Below are 19,058 nucleotides of genomic sequence, written 5' to 3' on the forward strand. Positions count from 1 at the left end.
GAAATAAAGCAAGCCCACCAGGTGCCCCACAGGCACCTCAACTCCAGCCAGATCTCACATGACATGACCCTCAATGTCCCAGGTTACAGCCCCCACCACATGGCCTGAGGACAAGATGGCATCAGGAGGGGGCGCATTATTTGGGACACAGAACTGCCACGACATCTCACCTTTAAGGTCCTCGGCGAGCCCATCCAGAAATGTGCCACCGGATTCCAGCCGAGGGTCAGGCCAGAGAGTAAAGCAAACAGTGACAGAGGATAATCTGAGGGCCAGAACCTGAAGGCCATAATGAAGGTCAGCACTGGGGTGGGCATTGACTGTGTGTGTTTTCATTTTTTAATTGTAACAATACATTCAATTAGAATACGTTTATTGCACTTAATAACAGTAAGGTTGAGTGGGGAAACTATGATGTCCCTTTGTAGGCCGATCGGCTGTTAGCATCACACTGGCTCCCTGGACAAAAAGCCAGTAGGATTTTTCCATAGGCTTTTGGATTATCGCAAAAAATAAGCTCTGTGTTCAATCATAGTTCATGAAACTTACACTGTTTGTCCATCAAGATAATCTATACAAAATAATATAACTCTTATGAATTTTGAAGTCTAAATAAAAGCGCCAGAACTTAAAAGCTAAACTAAATCGTTATCATAATCATAGACTCGCCGTCATAGCGCAAACAGTTTTACAGTTTACTCCACTGTTATTTGCCTTTCTTTCTTTCTTTCTTTCTTTCTTTCTTTCACAAACATATGTTAAATTCATTTAACAGAGACTGTTCATGGGGCTTTTTGGATTTTTTTTTTTTACTTTATAGATTCTAAACTTTAAAGGCTGTTTGAAAATGAGCAAAATTAGGTTTTGAATTAGTCTGATATATAAAATTAACCTAACAACAAAGAATAGATAAAAAATATACTTAAAAAAAAATCTTATTCATTTAAATTATGTCAATTAATTTTCATCTTCGATTATTACAACTAACTTACCCTTTATGCAAATTACGAGCACAACACTCACAGAACTACATTTCCCAGCATCACCTCGCACCTCCAGCGCACGCGCTAGTATCGCGATATTATCTAAAATCCTTTGCGTCGTATCGCGAGATTACCTTCCTGCTGTCTAGTACAGCACTAAAAAGCTGTCAGTGAGGTTAGAGGGGGTAAGAATTTCTCAAATCGGCGACTGCCGTTCAAACAGCGGCGTGAATGTCCAAATCGGTGCTTTGGTGGTATTACAAACGTAACGTGTGACACTGAGGAGAAAAATCTGCAGCGTCCTCGTCCAAACTGTGCAGGCCAACAGTCTCTGAGCTAGATCAAACAGTGCTGTAACACAGCGAGCAAATGGCGTTGAAAAGAATCCAAAAGGTGAGTCCGTGTGCATTGACAGAGGCTGTGAGGTTATGCGATCCACACAGTGTCCTGCTCATCATCTTCTAATGTTGTTGTGATGTAAAGCAGTCGCACTTTTCTCATTTTGTCCCCATCTGGTCAAGACAAAGACGGATGGCCAATGGTGGATGCATGCAGTCGACAGACGCACGGTGTCTTTCTGATCACTACAGATTCACACACATGCTGTTATAAACGGTCACCGTCACATAGAGACGGCTAATTGGGAGCGTTTGTTTTGCGCAATATGTGATCGACAACGGCTATTCTCGTTATGCGATGTTGCAGCCTAAGGATCTGTGCGCGTAATAACGCATGATTTGGGGGTTTACGGGTGCTGTTGTGACTGATTTGTGGCATGTAAGTGCGTGGGCGCTGGAAACATGGTTAAAATGTATCTTTTCTGTTGTCGGTCATCATGATGAGCGAAGCGCCGCTGGTGCGCATGCGTGATGGGCGACAACTGCTTTCAAGTTGCCAAATGCTGAACCCTAATGTCAGTGTGTCCATATATGGCTTGGCAAATAGGGCACTAGGACAGCAGAGGGTAGTTTTAACAGATTCGCCACCCTGTCAGCATAACCAGCGACTTTAATCACAGAAAAAAAAATCACTTAGAGTCTGTGTATTTCTTTCAGCGATTCCATAGTCTGAGTGTTTTATAATAAACGAATCGAATTTTGTCCTCCTTTTTTCACCCTCATGTTTTGTTTTTCTAAATGAGGAGAAATTGGAATCTCCAACATTTTTATTGACCAGCTCCAAAAAGGAGTATAAAAAAAAAAAAACCTATTGACTTGTGTGCTATATTCAGAGTCTTCGTGTAAGGAACAGCCCAAAATTTAAAGACACAGTTCATCCAAAATGAAAATTGTCATCATGTACTCATCCTCAAGGTGTTCCAAACCTGTATGAATTTCTTTCTTCTGCTGAACACAAAAGAATATATTTTGAAGACTGCGTGTATTCTAACCCCCTTGACTTCCATAGTGGGTTTTTTTCATACTATGGAAGTCTGTGGAGTGCATCAACTTTTTGGTTACCCATATTCTTTGAAACATATTTTGTGTTCAGCAGAAGAAATAATGGCATAAATGTGGGTCTGTTTCTAATACAAAAGCTATATAACTTCAGACTCTGAATATACAGCTTATATTAAAGATTATCTCAAGTACTTGCGTATTGTACAATATTAAAATCCTTTGAGTTTGAGTATAATTTTTGTGTGACTTAATTGCTATAATAAACACGACAACTGATAATTCACTTCAGATCGTGAAAAAAACCTAAAGGAAACAAGTGTTCAATCTGTGAACAAACAAGTATATTTCATAACAAGGTTTGCATCAGTCAATGTTTATGTGTTTTGAATAATGTTAAAATCATTGAATTTGAATAAATTGATTATGTACTTAGAGAGCCCCACCCACACGCTCTTCTGATTGGCTGTAATTTGTGATTGATTATTTCACATCTGACATGATGGACAGATAAATGTACTTATACCTGGAATATTATCACATTGCAACTGGTTAGTATATTAGGATACTTCACGGTAGGGCTGCACGATTAATCGAATGCGATTGTCATGCGCATTTTGATAAAAAAGCCGGTTCTGTAATCAGCAGGTACTGCTGATCACAGAACCGTGCTTCACTGAAAGATACGCATGACAACCGCAGCTTCTGTCGAATCGCGATCTCGATTCCATTTCGATTTATCGTGCAGCCCTACTTCACGGTGTGATTTGTAAATTTTGGAGCTTGACAGTCATGGCCGCTGTAAATCGTGATTGTATGGAAAAAAGCTCTTCAAAAATTCAGACTTTTGAAGCCAAAATAACAATGTATAGGATTGTAATGACTTGAAGGTGAATAAACAACAGAATTTCCATTTTTGAGTGAACTATCCCTTTAAGGTCTGAGAAGTCCTGTGAAATAATGCATAAGTTGATAAGTTTTATAAGTTCATAAAAAATATCGGATGCACATTTTTAGATATTGTATTTAAAATGCATACAGACCCATGACTACTGTTAGATAGACATTTAACTTGTGCCGAATGCCATGTTACATCAACAAAGGCTCAAGAAAGAGTGTCAATAACAGAGCAACAATAGACTGTAAAAGCTCCGCCCCTTTAAAAGCAGCACAGATGTAACACAGTATGTGGTGTGTTGTTGTGCTGCTCCTGCCAGAGCTTGTTTTATAAGGATCAGTCTTGTGCAACGATATCAGAAATTAAAACCTGTTTGTGTATTTAAGCATGTAATAGCAGGTGTGAATACAGGCTATATGTGATAGATACATTGGACTCCACCATTGAAGAAAACTATAATTATATTTTTGTGACAATTTTTTTTTTACCTTTACTTACTGTGCGTGCACATTGATTTTATCTAAACTATACAGTCTTTCCTGGGGAGGATAAACCAATACACTGGATTGCATGCTTATGGTATGATATATGTCATGCCATAAACCGGCAATCCATATATGATATATTTTTTTATAACTGTCCCTAAATTCAGCATATAATTTTATTTGGTCAGATAGTTTGAGGGGCGGTTCATTCTTTTATTTCTTGCACTGATGTCAATGAATGACATTTAATGTCGATCTGTTGTTGTGTACAGTGTTTGGTATGATGAACTGATCCATAAAAGCCATTTATTATGTTTTTTCTTTAGTGTGCTGAGAGTTAAAATTATTGAAAGTGCTGTCGGTGAACAGCTGATCGCTCTGCGTCTATCTTTAGAGAGGTGTTTTCAGGCGCTGTGAGTCAGACAGTAACTTCTAGCAATACAAACAGCCGCATATAATTTTAAACAAGAGGTGAATTACAGAGGTGACATGGCCATGAGGATGAGATGCGAGATATTTCAGGTGAATGATTCCGAACAGTTACAGAAATACACCTGATGCCAAATACTGAGCCACACTGTCATGAAACTAACAAACCTCAGTAGAGAAGTTGGTGTGCGACTGACAAAAAGGACAGTGTAAATATTGTCCAGTGCTTGTACAAAAAGAAGTGGCGATTAAGTTTCTATAATTCAGATGAACATTGTAGCAACAGTTGTTGAAAGACAGCTGTAAGATAGAAACTTGTTCAAATGCCTGCACAAATTTAACATTATTAAAGCATTAAAGGGTTAGTTCACCCAAAAATGAAAATTCTGTCATTAATTACTCACCCTCATATCGTTCCTCATATCTTCGGAACACAATTTAAGATATTTTTGATTAAATCTGAGGGCTCTCTGACCCTCCCATAGACAGAACACGAGGGTGAGTAATTAATGACAGAATTTTCATTTTTGGGTGAACTAACCCTTTAATTAAAATACACATTGGTGAATCTCATGAAACATATCATGAACATATTTAGCTCTAATTTTACCCGTAAATTAACAGAAAATAAGTTAATGCAGTTTAAAATATAATGTATATCTACCGTTCAAAAATTTGAGTTCAGCAAGTCTTGTTTAAATTAATTATTTTTTTCAGTGCATCAATTCATTCGGCAAGGATACAAAAAATTGATCAAAAGTGACAATGAAGACATTTAATAAAATTGTAATTTTATAATCGTTTATAATTATTTGTAATTTAAATAAATGCTTTTCAGCGTTCTATTCATCAAAAAAATTCTTTAAAAACAAAAAGTAACACAGCTTGCACCAAAATATTAAATGACACTGAAGACTAATAAAGCTGAAAATTCAGGTTTGACATAACAGGAATAAATTACATAAAAATATATGAAAAATATAGTTTATACTGTTTTTTTGATCAATAAATGCAGTCTTGGTGAGCGTTGAGACTTCTTTCAAAAACATAAAAAATACATCATGTTAGTTGTACTACCTTGAATTGCTGATTTAAATCATTAGCACATTATTTTTGTCTTTATGAAATATATATTTATATTTTTATTTCATTTGGAGATTCACACAGATACATTGTCACATTTTGAAAAATGTAAGTGATTATCTTGTAAAAGAAGCACATACGAAGAGCCTGTTTTCCACAACTGATATTTCTGTACACCCTGATATTTTCAGCCGCACCCTTTGTTTATACAGCCATATTTCATTCTCAGACCTGTTTGTGAGGTACTATGAGATGACTGCCGTAGCGTTGGTTGTGCTGGCAGTGCTCCTGAAACGATCTCTATCTCAATATGGAAACAAACCTCAGAGCCAAAGCATTAGGAGTTCATGTTGGCAACCACATTACACTAACATGAGCAAAATTCTGTTTTTAGAAAGCATTTTGAGCAAATGAAGTATCCTGGTGCTGATAACATTTTGATCAGACCAAGAATCCTTTGTGTTACTTGTCTTTTATCAATTTTCTCTGAAGTACACTTATAATCAAATAATCAAGGTTATTGCACAAAAATGCTGTTTTACGTGACATGGCCATTTTGTTTCCCTCAGGAACTGACAGACCTACAGAGAGATCCACCAGCTCAGTGTTCAGCAGGTCCAGTCGGAGAGGACTGTGAGTATATGAGGAATGAGTGAATTATAAAAAGTTACTATTGATATATTTTTGTCGGATTACTGTTTAAATATATAGATATTCACATGTATTCACTCTAGTAGTGATCCAACACTAACTACCATTCTCAGCATACATTGGATCAGTTCGTGCTCTGCTTCAATACTGCCCATTGATTTTATATAATGAATCGTGTTTTTCAGTGTTTCACTGGCAGGCAACAATAATGGGGCCGGTAAGCAGCCATTTTTCTGCCTTATTCTTTTCAAATTACAGGGTTCCCACAGTCATGAAATATGAGGGAATTGTGATTTCCAGTCCTGAAAAAAAAATCAATACACTAAAAATGAATAAAAATATATTTTTTCCCTTTATGATACTGCCATTATTATCCTTAGTGTTTAATTGTAAATGTTATTGTATGTTTATGTGTGATAATTTACTGTATTTTAGATTTTTAGGTTGCCTTTTTTAAATCTGGCAAGGGGCAACAGATGAAAATTAGCCATTGGGGCTAGCTCTGGCTTATTTACAGTATTTTACTGTTGATTAATTAGCACTGTCCATGTTAAATAAATAAAATCAATAAAAATAAATTCTCATGGGGAAATCATGGAAATTCATTGGTCAAAATGTGTGGTAACCCTTAAATTAGTTCAAGGGATAGTTCACACAAAAGTGAAAATTACCCCATGATTTTCTCACTCTCATGCCATCTTAGGTGTGTATGACTTTCTTCTTTCAGACGAATACAATTGAAGTTATATTAAAGGGTTAGTTCACCCAAAAATGAAAATTAGGCTGTGTTTTACTCACCCCCGAGGCATCCTAGGTGTATATGACTTTCTTCTTTCAGACAAATCCAGTCGGAGTTATATCAAAAATGGTCCTGGCTATTCCAAGCTGCGCCAGCAGTTGTACACGGAAGCAGCTCCGGGCGGATGACGTATAAGTTCGGTGTTGCGCATGCGCCGCTCAGAAGTGACGCACGCAGAAATGCAGCGGGGAGATCAAAACAAAACAACGGTCACTTATTAGAAGTACAAAACGAGGATTTGTAAAGAAGAATGTCAGAGGATTTCGATTTTGAAGCCCAAAAAAGTGCATCCATCCATCATAAAAAGTGCTCCACACGGCTCCGGCTTCTGAAGTGAAGCGATGTGTTTGTGTAAGAAAAACAGCCATATTTAAAACTTTCTAAACTGTAATATCTAGCTTCTGCTAACTGTCGTACACACGTTCACTAGAGGCTTAGTGTAAGCTCCAGTGAGAATATTCTAGTCTCGCGAGAACCAAGTTTTGTTTACAGCAAAGCAAAACCAGTCTCCTCATGGCTTGTATCGAAATCCTCCGACATTTTTTTCTTTCCAAATCCTCGTTTTGTACTTCTAATTCGTGACCAATGTTTTTGTTTTGCTCTCTCCTCTGTGCTAACTTGTATTTGTTTGTTTGCTGGTTTTTATTGTATTTGTTATACATGTATTTTTTAAATTGTTTTTGCCATGAAAATAGCCTGGCATGGCATTAAATAAATATATACTACTACTACTCTCCTCTGTGCTTCTGGGTTTCTTCACTTCTCACCAGAGCTTACGCTACGCCTACATCATTTGTCTTCCTCTGGAACGCCACTCTCTCGTGAACGAGAGTACGACAGTTAGCGGAAGCTAGAGATTACGGTTTATAAAGTTTTAAATATGGTTATTTTTCTTACACAAACGCATCGATTCGCTTCAGAAGGCCTTTATTAACCCCCTGGGTTAAAAGTGTGAAGCACTTTTTATGATGGATGGATGCACTTTTTTGGGCTTCAAAATTTTGACACCCATTCACTGCTATTATAAAGCTTGGAAGAGCCAGGACATTTTTTAATATAACTCTATATACACCTAGGATGGCTTGAGTAAATCATGGGGTAATTTTAATTTTTGGGTGTACTATCCCTTTAAGAATTATTTAAAAGGGACGTTTAACACCTTTGTAGCATTGTATTTTCTGCTAGAGGTCCACTTACATGTTAATGAAAGGTTGCTTGTAGTTTAGTGAAACAATCAGGTTACTGTACCTTTAACACTGCTATATGTAAATAGCATCTGTTCTGATTGGCTGATCTCCACATGCAATCACAGTAAATACATTTTGCACTGTGAAACTAACAGAATGTTATATTTTTGAATTAATCTGTCCTTATCATACATGCAGTATAAATATTGAGACGTGTTGAAATATTGCCTGTTTTGTGACTGTACATGCATACATTAGCAAAGCTATGTTCTTGGTTTTTAGAATGACAGTCCATATCAGGGAGGGGTTTTCTTCCTTACGATTCATTTCCCAACAGACTACCCCTTTAAACCACCAAAGGTCAGTTGCTTTGCGATATTAGACAAATGCAAATGTACGTAATGGCTTGTCATGCTGTAATCAATATTCTCTGCATTGACTGACAGGTCGCATTCACAACAAAGATCTACCACCCCAATATTAACAGTAACGGAAGTATTTGTCTGGACATCCTGCGATCTCAGTGGTCACCTGCACTTACTGTATCCAAAGGTAAGATTCAGGCAATGTCTCAATGCATGATAAATAAGCACTTTGAAAAAAAAAAAAAAAAAAACCTGAAATAATTTATTGCTGTATATGTATTGTTTATTGCTGCAAGGATGCATTAAATTGATCACAAATGACAGTAAAGGCATTTATCAAGTTAGGAAAGATTTCTGTTTCAAATAGGTGCTGTATTTTGAACTTTGCACTCATCAATGAATCCTGAAAAAATGCATCATGGTTTCTACAAAAATATTAAGCAGCACAACTGCTTTCAACATTGATAATAATAAGAAATGTTTCTTGAGTAGCGAATCAGCATATTAGAATGATTTCTGAAGGATCATGTGACACTGAAGACTGGCGTAATGATGCTGAAATTTCAGCTTTGCGCCACAGAAATAAATTAAACTTTAAAATATATTAAAATAGAAATGTATTTTAAATTGTAATAAAATTTCACAATATTACTGTCTTACATAAGTTTAAACATACAATCTTGAATGGTACTTACGTTGTATTCACATTGCAGGTATGAAGTTTTATTGGTTTTTAGGAATTTCCATAATTAGTTGTAAAAATAAAGATGCATTAATCAATAAATTGTTAATTGTGAAGCTGTGAGATGCATTATGTTCATCAATAATCATAATTTACATATTTAGACAACTTGAAATAAATTAGTATATTTAGAAACTGATCAAGATTCATTTGTGTAAAACTATTTTTTCATTGTTTGTTTACAATGAATTAACTGTTAAAGTGTTAAATTAAAGAAACATTTAGTCATACCAACTATATATAAGAAATGCAGGTATTGACATTTTTTTTCTATGAAAATTGTTTAATTTGCATCGCAATTAATTTATGATTAGAATGAATATATTACTACATCAGTAAAATGTTATTGTATTGTTAAATATTTTGACTTTAAACATGACTACCAAATTATAACATGCTGTTGGTGTACAGGTTAATTGTTATAATTTAGGCATTATAATGTTCTCATGTGGCTTGAGCACTTGTTGGACAGACTGTTTGTCTGTTTGTTTTGAGTACTGTGTAGCCTTGGTGTTTCCGAGCGCTGAGCCCGCTGTGGGTGATGTTGTCAGACTGCAGTGATTACTCTTTGTTCTAAGCAATGACCTAGTTCGGATCTCTCCACGGGAATCGGTTTGTGTTATATGACAAAGAAACACAGGCCAGTGTGAGAGAAGCTCCTTATTCCAGCAGTAGAGACGATCAGGATGTTTTGGTATTATATGTTTTTAATGTGTTCCCTTTCTTTTGTAGTCTTGTTGTCCATCTGCTCCCTGTTATGTGACCCGAACCCAGATGACCCGCTGGTACCTGAGATCGCACATACATATAAAGCAGACAGAGAAAAGTGAGTGACCCTTACATGCACATTTAAAAAATGTTTGAAATTGTTCATGTGTTAATTTTTCTTTTTTGATCAAATGCCTATTTTTGGAAAATTTAATATAAATGAAAAGTACTTGTGGTGGTTTTCTGCTTTTATTTGATGGACGTCAAAATTATAACACATGATAAGTGTGCCATCAGTACAAACACAGCTTTATGTAACGTGGGTTAAGAACAAAAGACTTGGGATGCACTGAACGTTCGGCAACCAAAATTATTCACGAAAAGAAAAAAATAAGCGAAAAGACCGAATAATATGTACCGAAAAATGATGTGACACGATCAAACAGAGGCGCGCGCTAATGCAGCAAACATGTCGGCAGTGTGGAAAGATGCAAAAATCATTACAAGCACCGACAGCGAGAGACTGTTTAGTTCTGCATCTCATGTCTCCGATGAGAAGAGGAAGGGGTGGTTGTTGCTGGTTACTGTATGATGACTGAAATCGCGAAATAGCCTTAAACAATTAGTAAATAAACTGCCGATTGTTATGTTTTCTAATACACGAACAGCGCGGCACGAGCTCGCGGCGCCAGGGCTCAAAGTCCAAAGCGTGAGGATAATGTGCACTGAAACAGTGTTTTTTGTCAGTTGCTCAGTAACATTTTTATAACTATTTTTAAAGGCATGTGACAACGTGATATGTGCGACAAACTTTTTCCCAAATTCGTAATGAGACTCTGTTGTCAACAAAAAGAAGCACTGAGATCTTCCTGCGGGTTTCTGCCAAAATAAAAGCTGAGAAAAAGCAACCACTCCATCAACATTCACAAATGTTAGTATTGTAATTTCACTGTTGTTCTGTAAAATAAAAGAAAGTAAGACAATAATAATGATAATAATAATTACCCTACAACAGCTCTATTAATACATTTATTATAACATTCACACATAGTGTTCAAATTAAAAGAAGTCTCTTCTACTCCGCATTTATTTGTACAGTAAAAAATATATGCCTGATTCAAGAAGGGGGTCTCAGAAATGGCCAAAAAATATTATTTTACTAACTTATTAAAGTTAAATTGTGCTTTGTTGGTATAATGTCTGCTAGAATGTTAAACAAATGTTCAGTGTTAAGTAAATATTTTTAAATAGTTGTTTTGTAATTGCTTTTTTATTTGAAAAGCAAGACAAAACGGCACATTTTGGCTATGTAATTTATGCAATGGTGAAAAAAAATGGCAAAATAAACGTGTTTGGTATTCGGCCTTTGGCCTAGCGTTTCATTTTGTTCGGCTTCAGCCAAGAATTTTCATTTCGGTGCATCCCTACAAAAGACTCAGAACAGTAGAACTGTTATACTCTATTGCAACCCAAACTCCTCTCCGTATTACACCATTAATAAAATGCTCTTCCTCATCTTGGCTTGTTTGGGGCATGCTAGTCTCGTGTATTCAGATCTTTGACTGACGGTGTAAAGTCTCGGCTCTGTAGCCACTTTGATTGACCAAGGGCTGCTCACTTTTGTAGAAGGAGGCCGTCTGACTGACATGTACAGTAAAGTGATCAAAAACATTAGTTTGCTTTGTTCAGCGTCATGTTTAGAGCCGGGTAAATGTTTCAGACATTTTTAGCCGACTACGGTCGCAAATTACTAACATGCTTAAAGAGATAGTTTAGCCAAAAATGGTAATTTGCTGTTAATTTACTCACCCTCAGGCCATCCAATATGTAGGGGATTTTTTTCTTATATTTATAAGTTTGGATAAGTAGTTTTTTTAAATGAAATTAATACTTTAATTCAGCAAGGATGCATTAAATCGATCACAAATGACAGTAAACACATGTATAATGTTACGAAAGATTTCTATTTGAAATAAATGCTGTTCAAAAATGCAAGTCAACAGCTACGGTCACTTTAAGAGTAAAAAAAAAAAGCATCAGGCAACACAGAATTAATACTCCTGAGGATATATTGTGGTCTTATGAAGCAAAATGATTGGGCTGTGCAAGAAACCGAACATTATTTACAACATTATTACCTCCAGAGTCTCAGGCAAATGGGGAAGTCTGATTCATTTTTGCAAATTGGCTCCTCCAGACAGTTGGTTTCTGGTTCAAAAACTGATTCATTAGTTTGTTAACGTAAGCACTCAATGACGTAACATATACACAATTATGTTATTGAAGCACTCATTAATGATGTGAAACATGGATGTTTTGCATGTCTAAAGCATAAAAAGTATCACATTATATCCACTTTATGTAAAGCATTCCTGACCGCACTGATAAATACAACAAAATAAAACCGAAATGTAGCTTGAATTGAATCATAAGGGTGTATCCTTTTTTTGCTCGTAGGTACAACAGACTAGCGAGAGAATGGACGCAAAAGTACGCCATGTGAGAGTGCCTGCCACTAAAACACTACAAAATCAAACGGACAGAGAAATGTGTTTTTACTTTGAACAAGAGGAGTCAAAAGAAGTGAATGTTGAGGGGAGGGACCCTTGGAAGGGAAGCAGAAGGCGGAGGTGAGGAGGTGAGAGCCGCTGGTACATGTTGGCCGCTATGTGCTGAATCTGCTGTCATGTGCCGTTCTCCCAGATCCGCCATCACAACGGCTTAGCCTGGAAAACTCCAGGAAAACTGTAAAACCGGACAAACCTCGGGGTACCACAACCCAGGAAGTTAGACTTGTACTATTGTTAGTTCTCTTATTACTGTCATTGTGATTTTCTCAGTGTTACTGTTGGCGTTCTTACTCTTGTCATCACTGAATGAGGAAACGTTGGGCTGAAGTTGGAATGGCGGTGAGACAGGATTGATCATGTCTGAATCATTGCACCGTCCCATCGGAGAAATCCCTGTGGAAAACATAGTTGTCTGTGCACTTTCATTTTTACCAGTTTGCGATAGAATGTAAAAAAATCGGGTGTCAGAAAGACCTTACTGTAGTCTCCGCCTTCCAACTTCCTGCCGTTTCAATGTTATCCCATAAAACACTATGAATGTGATTAGGAAAAGGTTGTGTCCCTAATGAGAAAATGACATTTGATTTTTGAACAAATGGAGGTCATAAAAATAGTCAAGCGAGTCTATATCTTTGTGCTGTAAAAAAACGAAACATAACACCATGTCCTAACCAGACGCGATGCAATGAGATTCCAGCGACAATCGCCCCCTATACCCTCATTCACTATTCCCTATGTTACTTCACTAATAAAGTCCACTGAATGAAAACAAGTGTGCGAATTTGGACACTGAATATACGCAGAAATTCATTTGGCTCGACCCTCATGTTTTCTAGCTGTCGAGTGTACATCGGTTGTACACTAGTTATAGCAGTGCATCGTGGGATTGAACGAGTGATCTCAATAATGTCCACTTTGGTTTTGGACAGCACTACAAATCGTGAACTTTTAAGGGGATAGGGGGTGATTTCGGACACGTGACAAAATCAACCGCAAATCACAGCCAATCAGAAGAGTGTGTGGGCGGAGCTCTCTCTGAAAGCTCACTGCTCTCTCACTGTGCAACAAATAAATTTGTAATTTCATCAAAATTAACAGTTTTAACAATATTTAAAATATGACATCTAATCAATGTCAGCCACGAGATAGCAGAAATTGAAAAATTAATTTAAAAACAATTATTTTCAAATTAATAGAATCACCTGTCACTTATCGCCATCACTGTTGATTAGGACAAAAGCAAAATGTAAAACAAGCCTGTTATCTTGTGTCGTGTTGCATTGCATCTCATTAGGACACAGTGTTATTTTTATTTATTAGACATAAAATGTTTTTAGTTTTTTTTTATTTGGTTATAATCATATCTCTTTTTGACATATTCTTTATTTAATCTTGAGTGTCGTTTTCAGAATTAAGCTGGCCGTTCACATAGGACATGCTCTTGCTTTACATTTGCGCTGTATTTTTAATGTTGCTCTGTGTAAACATGCACTAGACGGACGTTTTTTTTTCAAACACTATTTTGTTTATCATTTGATGTGCAGTGTTGATTTTAAAAGAATAGACCACTCCGATTGCTCTGGGGGCACGTTAACCATATTTACCGTACATATGGATAAACACATTGTGTACATGGAAAGCTCCGTCAACCTGTTTTTAATGCAAAAACGCGTCTTATGTGAACGGCCACTGAATTGAATTCACTTCAGCCGCATGTGCATGACATGGCAGATGTGTAAGTATTTGTTTTGATAAGTATTGTGAAGTTGCTTTAGGAATCAAGGCAGATTTTTATACTTGTCTTAAAAATTCACCCAATGTGCTTGCAAAAAAAAAAAGAGGGAGCAAAAATGCTGAACGGTGGGACTGTGTGGGAAAAAAACAAAAACAAATGCCACCATTTCTGCCAAATGTGATTATGCCCCTTTCAGATTTGCAGGCAATGGGCACGTCATAGCGTATGAATGCAATATTTTTCGGCTGTTTAGCATTTATCTATTCTACAAATCTGTCTGCAAGAGTGTAATCCTTAATAATCTTTAGATACTCTTGTTCCTGTAGTCACTAATATTACTAACTTTTGACAGTAGATGGTACGTTTGATGTATGACCAGCGCAGGTGCTGGACTCAAGTTCTTTTACTGTAAATTAATTTTTGTAAACGCACTCATTAACTCGTCGCTGCCTACTTAGAGGTGCATGATCAAGATGTTTACACGGAGCAGAATGAAAACATATTTCTCCACTCGTCTGAACTGGAGCTTTAGGGGGGGTTGGGAAGCCGCTTCTCAAACGCTTTCCGTCGGGAAAGAAGTGTGAACATCTCCTCCCTCTCACCTCCTGGTGCTGCTCTTCACAAGCCCATGGCTCAAGACTCCCTGAAAAGGGCTAAATATTGCCAGAATTATATTTAGCACCATATATGTGTACTTTCACCAAGGGAATTGATATTTTGTGTCCGGTATAGCTTTGGATATGCTTTTAAAGGGATAGTTTACCCTAAAATGTGAATTCTGCAATCATTTACACACTTTTCTGAACAGAATTGATAAAAAATTCTATTATCATTTACACACCATCTTATGGAAGCCCGTTTCCGCCACTGAATACAAAATAAAAAAAGGTTGTTATTCTGGTTACATAATTCTGTCTTTTTTTCTCAGAATTGCATGATACAAACTCGCAATTCTGTCTTTTTTTTTCTCAGAATTGTGAGATATAAACTCGCAATTGCCGGTTATAAAGTCAGAATTGCGTTATACAAACTCGCAATTGCCGGTTATAAAGTCAGAATTGCGTTATACATACTCGCAATTACGAGTTATAAAGTCAGAATTGTGAGATATAAACTCGCAATTGCCGGTTATAAAGTCAGAATTGCGTGATACAAACTCACAATTACGAGTTATGAAGTCAGAATTGCATGATACAAACTCGCAATTACGAGTTATAAAGTCAGAATTGCGTGATACAAACTCGCAATTACGAGTTATGAAGTCAGAATTGCGTGATACAAACTCGCAAATACGAGTTATGAAGTCAGAATTGCGAGATTTAAAGTTGCAATTAAAAAAAAAAGTCAGAATTGCGTGATACAAACTCGCAATTACGAGTTATAAAGTCAGAATTGCGTGATACAAACTCGCAATTACGAGTTATAAAGTCAGAATTGCGAGATTTAAAGTCGCAATTACAAAAAAGAAGTCAGAATTGCGTGATACAAACTCGCGATTACGAGTTATAAAGTCAGAATCGCGTGATACAAACTCGCAATTACGAGTTATAAAGTCAGAATCGCGTGATACAAACTCGCAATTACGAGTTATAAAGTCAGAATTGCGTGATACAAACTCGCAATTACAAAAAAAAAGTCAGAATTGCATGATACAAACTCGCAATTACGAGTTATGAAGTCAATTGCGTGATACAAACTCACAATTACGAATTATGAAGTCAGAATTGCGAGATTTAAAGTCGCAATTACAAAAAAAAAAGTCAGAATTGCGTGATACAAACTCACAATTGGGAGTTATAAAGTCAGAATTGCGACTTTGTATCGCAATTCTGACTTTATAACTCGTAATTGTGAGTTTGTATCACACATTTCTGATTTTTATAACTCACAATACGAGTTATAAAGTCAGAATTGCGAGATTTAAAGTCGCAATTACCAAAAAAAAGTCAGAATTGCGTGATACAAACTCACAATTGGGAGTTATAAAGTCAGAATTGCGTGATACAAACTCGCAATTACGAGTTATAAAGTCAGAATTGCGTGATACAAACTCTTGCGAGTTATAAAGTCAGACAGAATTGCCTGATATAAACACAATTGCGAGATATAAAGTCAGAATTGCGTGATACAAACTCGCAATTACGAGTTATGAAGTCAGAATTGCGTGATACAAACTCGCAATTACGAGTTATGAAGTCAGAATTGCGTGATACAAACTCGCAATTACGAGTTATGAAGTCAGAATTGCGTGATACAAACTCGCAATTACGAGTTATGAAGTCAGAATTGCGTGATACAAACTCGCAATTACAAAAAAAAAAGTCAGAATTGCGTGATACAAACTCACAATTGGGAGTTATAAAGTCAGAATTGCGACTTTGTATCGCAATTCTGACTTTATAACTCGTAATTGTGAGTTTGTATCACACATTTCTGATTTTTATAACTCACAATTGTGTGATATAAAGTCGCAATTCTGACTTTTTTTTTCTCCGAATTGTGAGATATGAACTCGCAATTGTGAGTTATAAAGTTCAATTTTGGGGGGGGGGGAGACTTCTCGCAATTGCGAGTTTATATCACACAATTCTCACTTTATAACTCGCAATTGTGAGTTCTGAGAAAAACGTCAGAATTGTGAGATAAAAAGTCGCAATTACCTTATTTATTTTTTATTCAGTGGCGGAAACGGGCTTCCATACCATCATGTTTTCCAAATCCAACGGATGACTTTTTTTCTGTAAAACATAAAAGGAGAAATTTTGAAGTATGTTCACACTGTTGTTTTTCATACAATGAAAGCGAATGGGGACCATAAACTTTCAAGCTCTGAATAAAAAGTGCCATAAAAGTTTATTCCGAACTAAAATTTTAGTAAATGTTTATTGGAAAACTTTGCTATTGTTGCTTGACAGCTGTGGTCACCATTCACTTTCATTGTGTGGAAAAGTGCAGCGTGAACATGCTTCAAAATTTCTCCTTTTATGTTTTACAGAAAAAAGTCATCGGTTGGATTTGGAAAACATGATGGTGTGCACATGATAATAGAATTTTTCTTTCTTCCTTCCTTTTTTCTTTTAAATCGAATTGAATGTAAAATTGTATACCAACTTCTAACTTTGATTCAAAGACCGATGATGCTGTCTTTGTATCAGCAAATTTTTCACAACTAAATGTGGCTCACTGGTTGTGCATCTGGAAGTAGAATGTTCGTTTTATTTATTTATTTATTTGCTATTTATTTGTCGTCTTCCAGTCATCAGCTCAAATGCAGTGAGTTGCTTCTCTCTGATGCTTCGTCTGAAGCAGCCGGTCGAGTTGCAACTCTTTTTGAGATTGTGCTAAGGCAGTATAGCATGCTTTGCACTCTAGTAGGCTACAACCTTTTTTTCCGCAGCTATTTGCAAGATATCAGGGATCTTTTTTCCATTCTCTCACCTCCCCCAAGACCCTCAATAAAACCTTAGCCTTAACCATCAATGTATAAGCAACTGTACTGTACTGTTTACTTTGTTTTAACTGTTGATTGGTACTGTACTACTTTGTGTATCGCATACACACGTACACAGAGCCATAATGACCTCTCCTGCTAACTGTTTGTGCTAGAAAACCCTGTCATCTAACCAGCTCTCTCCTCAGACTCAGAACAGCTGAGACTAACCTCCAAGGTGTCAACTTTAGTGAATAAAGCTCCTTTTGTTTAATACATTCTCTTGGATTTATTGTATAGACAACAGCACAGACTTTCAGAATTAATCTACTGCACTGACAGAATTCACATAATAATTACATTTTATTGTGTAATGGATAAATCTCTCTCTCTCTCTCTCACTCTCACTCTCACTCTCACTCTCTCTCTCTCTCTCTCTCTCTCTCTCTCTCTCTCTCTCTCTCTCTCTCTCTCTCTCTCTCTCTCTCTCTCTCTCTCTCTCTCTCTCTCTCTCTCTCTCTCTCTCTCTCTCTCTCTCTCTCTCTCTCTCTCTCTCTCTCTCTCTCTCTCTCTCTCTCTCTCTCTCTCTCTCTCTCTCTCTCTCTCTCTCTCTCTCTCTCTCTCTCTCTCTCTCTCTCTCTCTCTCTCTCTCTCTCTCTCTCTCACACACACACACACACACACACACAAAAGTGCAGGTTATATTTTACCCCAAGATCAAAAGATTTTTGTTATTTTGCATAACAAAACATGAATCCTGTTCCGAAACATTTATGATTTTGTTCAGTGTAAAAAAATTAATAATGTAAATATATATATTTATAAATGTATTCCTGTGACACAATGCTGAAATTTCAGTATCATTACTCTACTTCAGTGTCACATGATCCTTCAGAAATCAAATATGCTAATTTGATGCTCAAGAAACATTTCTTAATATTATCAGTGTTAAAAACAGTTGTGCTCCTTAATGTTTTAAAGCATAAAATACTACCATTTACAATTTTTGGGCGAAAAAACAAATAAATACATACATGCATAACTAAATAAGTAAATCAAAATTTCCAAAGATTTATATTTAAAAAAATGGTATCTGAAGAAGGAGAAAAAAGCAGAACATTCCAACACTGATAATTGTTGAAAATGGTCGTGATCCTTAATATTTTGAACCATAAAATACTACCATTCAAAATGTTTGGATAAGTAAAAAATAAAATAAAAAAATAAATAATAATAATAATTCCAAAGATTTATCTTTTTAAAAATGGTCTTTGCCCATCAAAATGTACTGAAAAAAGGGCAGAAAATTAACACTGATAATGCTGCTGCATTTTTTAATTATAATTATATGTACATTTCTAATTCTGACCATCCCTTGTCTTAAGAATTAAAGGCAGAAATATGATGTTTTAAAATGTATAAAACAATGTGTTTTTGTCAAAACCTTTGTTATTTGAAGTGTAAAGTTGTTTAAATGGTAATTTGAGAAGGGTCTGGCTGCAAACTTGCACTTGCACTCTCAGACTTGCGCTTCCGCAATTGACATCACTTGCAGTCTTTTTTATTTTTTATTTTGTTCTATTTATTGATTACTTT

General features: G+C 36.2%; 1 protein-coding gene across 2 annotated transcripts; it reads left to right on the forward strand.

Annotated features, from left to right (window-relative positions):
• Nucleotides 1–1,112: 1,112 nt before the first annotated feature.
• LOC107698105 (ubiquitin-conjugating enzyme E2 D4) lies at nucleotides 1,113–14,892 on the forward strand. Of its 2 annotated transcripts, XR_001635313.1 has the most exons (8): nucleotides 1,113–1,376; nucleotides 5,845–5,908; nucleotides 6,112–6,143; nucleotides 8,195–8,272; nucleotides 8,359–8,464; nucleotides 9,752–9,845; nucleotides 12,185–14,545; nucleotides 14,684–14,892. XR_001635313.1 is itself a non-coding variant. In XM_016499016.1 (7 exons), exons 1-7 carry the CDS (start codon nucleotides 1,353–1,355, stop codon nucleotides 12,228–12,230), a joined length of 444 nt encoding a protein of 147 aa, XP_016354502.1. In that variant the 5' UTR covers nucleotides 1,113–1,352; the 3' UTR covers nucleotides 12,231–14,892. The 2 variants fall into 2 exon arrangements, 1 of the variants encoding a protein (XP_016354502.1); XM_016499016.1 differs by having other exon boundaries at nucleotides 12,185–14,892.
• The last annotated feature ends 4,166 nt before the right edge of the window (nucleotides 14,893–19,058 follow it).

Source organism: Sinocyclocheilus anshuiensis, unplaced genomic scaffold (assembly GCF_001515605.1).
Source record: "Sinocyclocheilus anshuiensis isolate Anshui unplaced genomic scaffold, SAMN03320099.WGS_v1.1 scaffold1163, whole genome shotgun sequence".
In the NCBI taxonomy this organism is placed as follows: Eukaryota; Metazoa; Chordata; class Actinopteri; order Cypriniformes; family Cyprinidae; genus Sinocyclocheilus; species Sinocyclocheilus anshuiensis.